The 12,397-nt window shown below is 43.7% G+C and overlaps 1 protein-coding gene across 1 annotated transcript in view; it reads left to right on the top strand.

The window, feature by feature from the left end:
- apmap (adipocyte plasma membrane associated protein) overlaps positions 1-12,112 on the top strand; it is a 19,703-nt gene extending 7,591 nt beyond the window's left edge. The window contains exons 5-10 of the mRNA XM_034134789.1: positions 1,976-2,092; positions 2,758-2,932; positions 3,185-3,319; positions 3,802-3,994; positions 4,831-5,034; positions 11,003-12,112. Of these exons, the coding sequence (XP_033990680.1) occupies positions 1,976-2,092; positions 2,758-2,932; positions 3,185-3,319; positions 3,802-3,994; positions 4,831-5,034; positions 11,003-11,008 (830 nt within the window). The 3' untranslated portion in view covers positions 11,009-12,112. The remainder of the gene's footprint in view (positions 1-1,975; positions 2,093-2,757; positions 2,933-3,184; positions 3,320-3,801; positions 3,995-4,830; positions 5,035-11,002) is intronic.
- The last annotated feature ends 285 nt before the right edge of the window (positions 12,113-12,397 follow it).

The following is a 12,397-nucleotide window of genomic DNA, read 5'->3' as shown; positions in this document are numbered from 1 at the left end:
TGAGGATTCTTTATTTCTTCATGCAGCACATCTTAAAGTACCTCAGTGACAAAGCGCTGAACACGGAACAAACACAATGGGAGTAAAATAATAATCAAGATAAAAAGCACAATAACTAGAAACATATCAAAACACATAGAAATGTCAACATGTTTTCCTCGTGTTAGCATCCAGTGCAAAGAGGAGAGTTTTCAGCAGAGATTTAAAAGGTTCAACAGACTCAGCAGCACTTCAGGATCCTGGAGCTTCCTGTCTGAAGCCCCGCCACAATAAGACTCACCTCCCTGCAGTCACTTCCTGTTTCACAATAAGAGAGAGATGAGATGAAGTGCTGTGTGATGTGTTCAGGCTCCAGCTGTATGATGTGTGATGTGTTCAGGCTCCAGCTGTATGTTGTGTGATGTGTTCAGGCTCCAGCTGTATGATGTGTGATGTGTTCAGGCTCCAGCTGTATGATGTGTGATGTGTTCAGGCTCCAGCTGTATGATGAGTGGTGTGTTCAGGCTCCAGCTGTATGTTGTGTGATGTGTTCAGGCTCCAGCTGTATGATGTGTGATGTGTTCAGGCTCCAGCTATATGATGTGTGATGTGTTCAGGCTCCAGCTGTATGATGAGTGATGTGTTCAGGCTCCAGCTGTATGATGTGTGATGTGTTCAGGCTCCAGCTGTATGTTGTGTGATGTGTTCAGGCTCCAGCTGTATGATGTGTGATGTGTTCAGGCTCCAGCTGTATGATGTGTGATGTGTTCAGGCTCCAGCTGTATGATGTGTGATGTGTTCAGGCTCCAGATGAAGTGATGTGTGGTGTGTTCAGGCTCCAGCTGTATGATGTGTTCAGGCTCCAGCTGTATGATGTGTGGTGTGTTCAGGCTCCAGCTGTATGATGAGTGGTGTGTTCAGGCTCCAGCTGTATGATGAGTGGTGTGTTCAGGCTCCAGCTGTATGATGAGTGGTGTGTTCAGGCTCCAGCTGTGTGATGTGTTCAGGCTCCAGCTGTATGATGTGTGATGTGTTCAGGCTCCAGCTGTATGATGAGTGATGTGTTCAGGCTCCAGCTGTATGATGTGTGATGTGTTCAGGCTCCAGCTGTATGATGTGTGGTGTGTTCAGGCTCCAGCTGTATGATGAGTGGTGTGTTCAGGCTCCAGCTGTGTGATGTGTTCAGGCTCCAGCTGTATGATGTGTGATGTGTTCAGGCTCCAGCTGTATGATGTGTGGTGTGTTCAGGCTCCAGCTGTATGATGAGTGGTGTGTTCAGGCTCCAGCTGTGTGATGTGTTCAGGCTCCAGCTGTATGATGTGTGATGTGTTCAGGCTCCAGCTGTGTGATGTGTTCAGGCTCCAGCTGTATGATGTGTGATGTGTTCAGGCTCAAGCTGTATGATGTGTGGTGTGTTCAGGCTCCAGATGAAGTGATGTGTTCAGGCTCCAGCTGTATGATGAGTGGTGTGTTCAGGCTCCAGCTGTATGATGAGTGGTGTGTTCAGGCTCCAGCTGTATGATGAGTGGTGTGTTCAGGCTCCAGCTGTATGATGTGTGATGTGTTCAGGCTCCAGCTGTATGATGAGTGATGTGTTCAGGCTCCAGCTGTATGATGTGTGATGTGTTCAGGCTCCAGCTGTATGATGTGTGATGTGTTCAGGCTCCAGCTGTATGATGAGTGATGTGTTCAGGCTCCAGCTGTATGATGAGTGATGTGTTCAGGCTCCAGCTGTATGATGTGTGATGTGTTCAGGCTCCAGCTGTATGATGAGTGATGTGTTCAGGCTCCAGCTGTATGATGTGTGGTGTGTTCAGGCTCCAGCTGTATGATGAGTGATGTGTTCAGGCTCCAGCTGTATGATGAGTGATGTGTTCAGGCTCCAGCTGTATGATGTGTGATGTGTTCAGGCTCCAGCTGTATGATGTGTTCAGGCTCCAGCTGTATGATGAGTGATGTGTTCAGGCTCCAGCTGTATGATGTGTGGTGTGTTCAGGCTCCAGGGAGCAGGAGCCCAGCTGTGGGCGGCCCCTGGGGATCCGCGCGGGTCCAAACGGGACGCTGTTCGTCGCCGATGCCTACCTGGGGGTGTTCGAGGTCAACCCCTCCACAGGTCAGAGGTCACACAGAGACACTTACCTACTCCTGCATCAGATATTTAGTGATCTCAATTAGCAGCAAGTAAACAAGGCCTTGATCACAGTGTGTATACATGGACCCTCTCCCTGTAGCCCTCCTCCTCACTGATGGACCCTCTCCCTGTAGCCCTCCTCCTCACTGATGGACCCTCTCCCTGTAGCCCTCCTCCTCACTGATGGACCCTCTCCCTGTAGCCCTCCTCCTCACTGATGGACCCTCTCCCTGTAGCCCTCCTCCTCACTGATGGACCCTCTCCCTGTAGCCCTCCTCCTCACTGATGGACCCTCTCCCTGTAGCCCTCCTCCTCACTGATGGACCCTCTCCCTGTAGCCCTCCTCCTCACTGATGGACCCTCTCCCTGTAGCCCTCCTCCTCACTGATGGACCCTCTCCCTGTAGCCCTCCTCCTCACTGATGGACCCTCTCCCTGTAGCCCTCCTCCTCACTGATGGACCCTCTCCCTGTAGCCCTCCTCCTCACTGCTGGACCCTCTCCCTGTAGCCCTCCTCCTCACTGATGGACCCTCTCCCTGTAGCCCTCCTCCTCACTGATGGACCCTCTCCCTGTAGCCCTCCTCCTCACTGCTGGACCCTCTCCCTGTAGCCCTCCTCCTCACTGCTGCTCGTCCTCTGTTCCTCAGGAGAGTCCACTCGTCTGGTGTCGGGCGGTCAGCTGGTGGCCGGCAGGAAGCTGTCCTTCATTAATGACATCACAGTGACGCGAGACGGCAGGAAGCTGTTCTTCACCGACTCGAGCAGCAGGTGGCAGCGCAGAGACTACCTGCAGCTGCTGATGGAGGCCACGGCTGACGGGAGGTGGGTTCTACTGTGGTTCTACTGTGGTTCTACTGTGGTTCTACTGTGGTTCTACTGGGGTTCTACCTCCATCAGCAGCGCAGAGACTACCTGCAGCTGCTGATGGAGGCCACGGCTGACGGGAGGTGGGTTCTACTGTGGTTCTATCTCTGGCTCTACCTCGGGTTCTATCTCTGTTTCACAATAAGAGCCTCTGTTGCTTTGCCACTTCCTGCCGGTGTCTCACAATAAGAGCCCGTTCTGTGTTCTCAGGGTTCTGGAGCTGGACCTGGAGACCCGGGAGCTGACGGTGGTGATGGAGAACCTCCGGTTCCCCAACGGGATCCAGCTGCTCCCTGACGAGGAGTCTGTGCTGGTGGCCGAGACCACCATGGCCCGGATCCGCAGGTAACTCACCTGTAATCACTGACCTTTATATCTTCTCCTTTAGAATAGCAGGAAATTAGTATTCAAATTTTGATTTAATTTTTGGTCCCCCCCCCCCAATGTTGACTCCATGGTTACGGCCTTGGGACCCTCTATGAAACGTCAAGCTACACCACAGCACCCCCAAAAGAAAGTATCTGGCGCCGCCACTGGTTTATGGAAGCGACCTGTAATTGATTAGTCTGTCAAGTTATGTTCGTCAAATCTTATGTAAATACGTTTGTAACACCGGACACATGAACGTTTCGGCTTTTTGTTCACCCCCCCCCCCCCCCCCCCCCCAAAAGAAATCTCACTCCAAGCTGAACTCAAAGGTTGGCAGCCCTGTCTAACGTGCACGCTCCTCTAACGTGCACGCTCCTCTGTGTTATAGCGTGCGCTCTCCTCTAACGCTCCTCTCCCCTAACGTGCGCGCTCCTCTAACGTGCGCTCTCCTCCCACAGAGTGCACGTGGCGGGTCTGAACAAAGGGGGGATGGACACGTTCGTGGAGAACCTCCCTGGGTTCCCTGATAACATCCGGCCCAGCTCCGGGGGGGGGTACTGGGTGGCCATGTCATCGGTGCGGCCGAACCCCGGGTTCTCCGTCATGGACTTCCTGTCCCAGAGGCCCTGGATCAAGAAGTTCATCTTCAAGGTCCGCTCTCATTCTCAACATGTTTGTTTATTCTCCATTTGTTTACCTTTTTTCAGATTTGGAACCCAAAATATTTAGTTTTTTTATATATTCTTTTTATATTTAAATTGTGTTCATATTTAGTTTCATTTTTCAAATATATATTTTTTTTACATTTTGTTTAGTTTAAAGTGGACCTATCATGCTATATTATAATAATATAGTGTAGGGCCATACCTATATAAGGCATATTTATACTTTTTATTTTCAAAATACCAAACATCATGCATTTTAGCCATGCCTCATTTCACTCAATTTGACATTTTTTAGCTCTGTTTCTGCAAGGGCTGATTCTGTGAGAACAGCACCACCTACAGGCCTGGCATATGTACTACAGCGTCTCCAGCGCTTTCAAACGGCAATGGCCGTGGCTGTCTCCTCCTGATTGGTGGAGTTGGCCCAATAGCCGTAGCGCCACCGTCCTGACGTCAGGACAGTGTTCAAATCTGGATCAGTTTTTATCAGATCCGTTGCAGCCCCTTTTTTAGAGATTTGGGTATGGAGGAAAATAGAGAGGGTTGTGTTTTCTGACACTTGGTGAGTTCCCTGGAACACCGGGGACACATATTCATGTAGAAAAGACGTACAAAAGTGCATTTTGCATGATAGGTCCCCTTTAAGTTTTACATATTTAGTTTTTGGATTTTATATGTTTAATTTTAGTCTGAATATAATTTGTTTATTTAGTTTAATAACTTTACTCATGTTGTTGTTTACAGAGAAAGTAGTCCCAGCTGTTTCTCCCAGTGTTGTTGTTTACAGTGTGTTGTTGTTTACAGTATGTTGTCTCCCCTCAGCTCTTCAGCCCTGAGGTCCTGATGAAGTTCTCCCCCCCCTACAGCCTGGTGGCAGAGCTCAATGATGGAGGTGTGTGTTCTCGCAGTTTCCACGACCCTGGAGGCCTGGTGGCGGGATACATCAGTGAGGTGCACGAGCACCAGGGCTCTCTGTACCTCGGATCCTTCCGCTCAAACTACATCGCCAAGCTGGACCTCAGCAAGGTGGGTGGAGAACTCTCACTGGTCCCCGGCTTGAGCTTCAATCTCAGGATCCATGTATTTCTGATCCTCTCAAGAATGGAAGTAGTCAAAACAAGAAAAGAGAGATTTGTTGGTATTTTTCTCAAAATCTCAACATTCTGACTTTTTCTCAAAATTTCCAAAATTCTGACTTTTTCCTCAAAATTCTGACTTTTTCCTCAAAATTCTGACTTTTTCTAAAATTCTCAAAATTCTGACTTTTTCTCAAAAATATGACTTTTTCTTAAAATCTCAAAAATCTGACTTTCTGAATACTATTTTTTTTTAATAATCCCTGGTCCCCGGCTTGAGCTTCAATCTCAGGATCCATGTATCTGTGATCCTCTCCAGAATGGAAGTAGTCATCACATCCAGAGCATCAACTAGTTCCTGAACAGTGTCCTTCACATGCTGATATCCAAGAGAGGGAGTTACACAGTCACAAGATGGAGGAATAGAAAGCAGTACATCCTGTCACGTACAAAATTCTCAACATTCTGACTTTTTCTCAAAATCCTGACTTTTTCCTCAAAATATCAAAAATCCTGAATTGTTCTCAAAATCCTCAAAAATCTGACTTTTTCTCAAAAATCTGACTTTTTCTCAAAATCACAAAGTTCTGACTTTTTCTCCAAATTCTGACTTTTTCTCAAAAATCTAAAAAATATGACTTTTTCTCAAATATCAAAAAAATATGACTTTCTCAACATCTCAAAAATTCTGACTTTTTCTGAATACTTAAAAATGTTAATAATCCCTGGTCCCCAGCTTGAGCTTCAATCTCAGGATCCATGTATCTGTGATCCTCTCCAGAATGGAAGTAGTCATCACATACAGAGCATCAACTAGTTCCTGAACAGTGTCCTTCACATGCTGATATCCAAGAGAGGGAGTTACACAGTCACAAGATGGAGGAATAGAAAGCAGTATTCAATGTTTACTTCAGATTAGCTCCACGTCAGAAATGAGCATGCTTGATGTCTCTCTCCATAGAGGCTGAATCATCATGTTAATCACATAGCTATCATATGACTTTTTCTAAACTGACTTTTTCTAAAAATCTCAAAATTCTGACTTTTTCTCAAAATCAAAAAATTCCGACACTGCCGCAACATCTTGCAGGAAACAGTGTCTGAGGGGCATGTTCATTTAATAAACTATGAATGTTTTATATCCATGTAACGGGAAGAAAACTCATCTAACTGATAATTTTTTTTATTTAAAAAAAAAAAAAAAAAAAACACAATGCTAACACTGAGCCTCTGAATTAGCAACGAGCGAAAAATGCTAGCAGATTACTGCACTGAAAATCACTCACAAAACCTTATTATTTATCTTTTCACCACATCCAACACATCGATTCACATCGTGAGGTGACACAGAATCGATGGGTACCCTCATTATCACTGAATTATACGAAATGGCGACGTTATAAACAAAAACAGACATCAAAACATGTGGCGCTAGGTAGCTAAAAATGCTAAAATGTTTACCTTGGCTCTGTAGTCTCTCCAAAGTGGTCTTCAATGGCATTAAAACGATAAAAGCGCTGCTGAAGTTAATCCATAGGTTAATCCAATGTGTCTGTGTCCCTTTGAAATGATTTCTGATAATCCATAAGCATTAAAACTGCTTTTCCATTTTCAGATGTCAAAGCTAGAGATAGGTCCACTCTGAAGCAAAACTGCATGCGCAAAGCCCCCACCTTTTTGTTTCACAACGTGTGTGTGTGGGGGACTCCCCCTTCGATTCTATTGGCTCTAACGGTCAGAAAGAGGTGTCAACCATCAAAATCAAGCAAGGGGGGCCAGAGATATGGAAAATGCACCCAAATGACCCCAGAAGTGGTTTCTTTTTGCTAAACCTCTCTAAAAAGGTCAAATGTCACTTGTTTTGCATCAATCTTGATACAGGGTACTTATTATATGTTGTACTTTGGATTCCTAAAGCTTTTAGTCTACTAACCCATCATCCAAGGGTAGTTTTCACTATAAGTAAAAAATAACTTTTGGACGGACACTATAATTTACAGTTTTTTACTATGTTCAATCTGAATTTTCTTTAAAATAAAAACATCTATATTGATTCTGACTTCTCTACATCCAACTCACAGATTTATCATTACTTTGAGAAAAAAGATTATTAATTTAACCCTTTTAGAAGAGAAGATATGGCCATTTGTTCTGGGAATGTCATTTTCGAGCCTGAGACCTGAAAAACAGGCTCAGTGCTTAAGAGGTTAACCTCATAGTTTTGCTTTATCTTTATGATACAAAACCAATCCCATAGATCTCCATGGTAACTGATGCTGAACGGCTAGCCTGCTCCGGAGCAGGTTAGGTTGCAGGCTAAGAGATCAACTCAGTGAAAGCACCGCCTGCTGACCAATCAGAGCTCAGTGTGCAGAGTTTAAAGATATCAAGTCATATTACAGGATAGAGGAAATACAGAAAAACTGCCGTTGCAGGAAAGACGGCCGGCAAAAATCAACTGACTGTGTGAACGTGAACATTAATAGAATATCCCCTCCTCCCATCTTCAGAGCAATCTGACTATTATAACATTAGCGTTAAGAAAGCTTACTTAAATATCTGCCACGACATAAGTAACCGGATCAGAGTAACATTAAGTACAGTCCGCGGCACTGTGAGTGCAGACGTCGATGTGTCCCATTATCATTCATATCATATCACATCATAATGTATCATATATTTCCTTATCTGAGTCAGCTGAGCCGTATCTGGCCGTGCAACACTCTCAGTGTCACATACTGTATGCAGAAGTATTATTTTAAGCAACACATTAAGTTGACGAAACACTGGAGTCAAATGTAATTAAAGTCAGATCGTGTCTTAGACGGGGCAGTGATATCATAAACCTGTTAATGTACGCATTCAAACACTTTCTCTGTTACCAGCTGTATTCACCTTGCAGGTGCAGCTATGTGGCTTTGATCCTGGATAAAGTGTTTAAGTCATGGATGTTTAAAGTTTAACTTCTTCATATTTGACTAATATTAGAGTTCACTTTTCATTCAGGAAGTATGACGCTGCGCTGTCAGTACGCTTCTCCATGTTTGTGATTGGTCGAATGCTCCAGATACCACCCCTTTCATGTGAACGCGCACCTAACTAGATAGGACACGGCTGGCTTGAGCGATCCACTTGATAACCAGCGTCGTAGGACCGTTTAGCGAGAGCGCGTATGTTTTGGATTGGGCCAACCGGCTAACTCAAACATATCCAGGTTAGGTTGAACCGGCTTCGTCGTACAGGCCTCTGGCTCCATGTGTTTGTGATCCTCTCCAGAATGGAAGTAGTCATCACATACAGAGCATCAACTAGTTCCTGAACAGTGTCCTTCACATGCTGATATCCAAGAGAGGGAGTTACACAGTCACAAGATGGAGGAATAGAAAGCAGTATTCAATGTTTACTTCAGATTAGCTGAATGTTTCTCAAAATCTCAAAATCTGACTGTTTATCAACATTCTGACTTTTAAGAATCTTAAGAATCTCAAAATTCTGACTTTTTCTAAAATATGATTTTTTTCCCTCAAAAATATGATTTATTTTCCTCATATGTTTTTTTTCTCAAAATTCTGACTTTTTCACAAAATCTAATAAATCTGACTTTCTCAAAATCTAAAATTTAAACATTTTAATAATCACTGGTCCCCGGCTTGAGCTTCAATCTCAGGATCTCAGGGTGTCTGTAGGTTTCTCCTAAATTCACCAAAAGTTAGCTTTCTAACGTAACATAAAGTACCGCGACCGCTGTTTGCACCATGTCATCACAGGTATCGTTGGAAAGCTCCGTCTCTCCTGCACAATCTCATCGGAACCAAATATGGTCATTTCCTTTGTATAAGCAACCAATCGTGAAAGTACAAAGGGGTCTTAAACCAAAAAACGAAATCTCATTGGCTGGTGTCAATTTCTGACAACGTGATTCGTTCAGATGCGTCACGTGGTGTGCTAAAACACTTCCTGGTTAGCTTTCGCTGGAAATTTAAATCTCAAAATGGCAAAAGAACAGCGATAAAAACGTTCACAGAGAAGACGACAACAATTGTCACTTGCACGAAGCAATGTTAGACAAAAAACAAATGATCCCAAACACAGAGTCATCCAGAGAACAGCAGGGTGTAGCTAGCGCCTCACAGCAATCTTTAACCTGTTCCACTCTGAGCCTGTTTTTCAGGTCTCAGGCTCGAAAATGACATTCCCAGAACAAATGACCATATCTTCCCTTCTAAAAGGGTTAAATTAATAATCTTTTCTCAAAGTAATGATAAACCTGTGAGTTGGATGTAGAAGTGTCAGAATCAATATAAATGTTTTTTATTTTAAAGAAAATTCAGATTTTACATAGTAAAAAACTGTAAATTATAGTGTCCGTCCAAAAATTATTTTTTACAGATAGTGAAAACTACCCTTGGATGATGGGTTAGTAGACTAAAAGCTTTAGGAATCCAAAGTACAACATATAATAAGTACCCTGTATCAAGATTGATGCAAAACAAGTGAAATTTGACCTTTTTAGAGAGATTTAGCAAAAAACTGGGCCATCTGGGGTCATTTGGGTGGATTTGACCTATCTCTGGCCCCCCTTGCTCGATCTGGTTGGTTGACATACCCTTGTGACCGTTAGAGCCAATAGAATCGAAGGGGGAGGCTCCCACCCAGACACGTTGTAAAGAAAAAATGTGGTTGCTTCGCGTGTGGAAAACGAAACCAAAGTGGAGGAATGTCTCCTTCTGGAGTTTGGAAACTAAAACGCAGTTGTATTGCTTATGGATTATCAGAAATAATTTCAAAGAGGGCACAGACACATAGGATGAACCTATGGATTAACTGCAGCATCGTTTTTTTATCGTTTTAATGCCATTGAAGACCACTTTTGACCAAGGTAAGCCATATTTACGTGTTTAGCTTCTTAGCTCCACATGTGATGATGTACGCTTTCGTTTAGAGCGTCGCGAATGTTTATCACTGAGTGTTGAGGAGGGCACCGTTAGATTCAGTGTCTCCAGGACACCAAAAAAGAGTGTTTGGTTGTGCATCTAGGATAAGTAATAAGGGAGTTAGAGTGAGTTTAGTTGCCTTAGTATGTTACGTTTTTTTCGCTTGAGGCTAATTCAGAGGCTGAGTGCTAGCAATGTGGGTTTTTTTTGAAAAAAAAAATTAAAAAGATCAGTTAGCTGAGTTTCTTCCCGTTACATGGATATAACACATTCATAGTTTTATTCAATATTAAGATTCCTTAGACGTTGTTTCCTGCAAATGACGCGTTTATATCCGCCCGGTACCGGGGGGAAGGTGTGAAACAGGTTAAAGGTCGTTTTCTCAAAATGTGTTTTTTCTCATCTGAGTGAGAAATGTCCACTTCAGCAGCACGTACATACACCAAACCTTCCAGTTCTATTCCTATCCATATTCTGAAGGCTTTTACAGAAGGGTTTGTTCATATATCATTCACAGCCTGAATTATATAACATTTTATACCTAAAAACAGGGCGAAAATTGATATTTTAGAGCTGTTGACGGTATTTTCTGATTTATGGAGTGATACAAAGAGATATCCAAAATCCCTTCTGTAGAAACTTTAGATTCTAATAAGACTACAAAATGAAACAAGAATTTCGAACCTGACTTTATCCAATGTTCAGAATTGTGTTCCTGAAAGTATTAAAATATGCACATATCTAATGAGATTATGGCTCATTTGCATGGGGGGGGGGGTGCGGTGCCCCTACAAATATAATCAAATTATGTGGAAAACACTGGATAATAATAATAATAATAAATAAATAATATTTATTTATTATTATTGTGGTCGCGACCCCCACTTTGGGAACCCCTGTTCTAGGTAATCATACATCCTGTCATGTACACAGCTACAGTTGGGATACCTTTGTTATCATGTTCTCTCATGTTGTCCCACACAGGTCTAGAGAGAGGGGCCGCAGCAGGAGGAGCGTCCAGAGGGTCCTGGACGCGGGGCGGCTCGATTCCCATTTCACTTTGAGTGGCCGAGTGACCCGTTTTCAGTGAGAAGTCCGTCCTGAAGCTCCAATGGTTGAAGATATTTAATAAACAAAATCAAACACAATAACTTAGGACCAAAAGATCCACAGAAAAAATGTCAGCGCAAGATCACCCTCCGTCACCCGCCCCCCGACATGTAACAGGTGACATGAATACTCAAACCTCACCATGTGACGCCGGAAGAGCTCAACTAATACAAATAAAAGTGACGTAAACAAATAATAATAACAAACTCAGGCTCAGTAGCATTTTGGCTCCTCCCACATCAGGCTCTCAGAGGGAGCCAGAGCCAAGGACCTGAGAATCACAACTACGTATTCCTACACCCTGAAGGCAGCATCTCTGGTCCAATGGGATCTCTCCATCCTCCAGACCAGGGGACAGGAAGTGATGAAATGCTGACTCATTCCTGCAGCTGTGTGTTCGGGTTATATCTGCTTTACTTATTTACTGAGTAGTTTGTCTTTAAAGTCAGGGAACAGAGTTATAGTGTTAAAGGAACCTCTAAAGCCACTGGTACGGGTTCTACTGGTGCTCTTTAATGCTAACGAGGCGTGTTCGGCTTCTGTCCAATCAGGTGTTTCTGAGGCTGTGATGTCACTGACCTGCTGAGAACAACATGCACTAAGATGCTAACTGGTGGCTAACAGGGGGTTAGCATTGTAGCTATCAGTAGCGAGCTATGCTAATCAGTATAGCCATATTTAATCATGCTTTATTTAGTAGTTTGTTTGAAACGTTAGTGCTGCCTTTACCGTCTGATCATTTGTTGTTGTTTATTAAAGTGCATCCTCAGTTACTTATTTAATGACATCCTGCATGACCCCTGACCCCTGACCCCTGATGTTAGCATGTTAGCAGTCATGATATTTAGCATGTCGTCCTCTCTGGATGAGCTGCACATTTTCACTTTATGAGTTACTTCATGAAGGTGTGTGTGTGTGTGTGTGTGTGTGTGTGTGTGTGTGTGTGTGTGTGTGTGTGTGTGTGTGATCTGTTTGAACCTGTTCTGCAGCTTCTTTTAAATAAAAAACATTAATTTAATCAGTTTGTGTTATTAATGTGTCTCTCTGATGTGTGTCTGTGATGTGTCTGATGTGTGTCTCTGATGTGTCTGTGATGTGTGTCTGTGATGTGTCTGTGATGTGTCTGTGGTGCGTCTCTGATGTGTCTGTGATGTGTGTCTGTGATGTGTCTGTGATGTGTCTGATGTGTGTCTCTGATGTGTCTGTGATGTCTCTGATGTGTGTCTGTGATGTGTCTGTGATGCGTCTGTGATGTGTCTCTGATGTGTC

Source organism: Trematomus bernacchii, unplaced genomic scaffold, assembly GCF_902827165.1.
Source record: "Trematomus bernacchii unplaced genomic scaffold, fTreBer1.1, whole genome shotgun sequence".
Lineage (NCBI taxonomy): Eukaryota > Metazoa > Chordata > Actinopteri > Perciformes > Nototheniidae > Trematomus > Trematomus bernacchii.
Note: the sequence above shows the minus strand (reverse complement) of the source record. Positions and strands in the feature narration are given on the sequence as shown.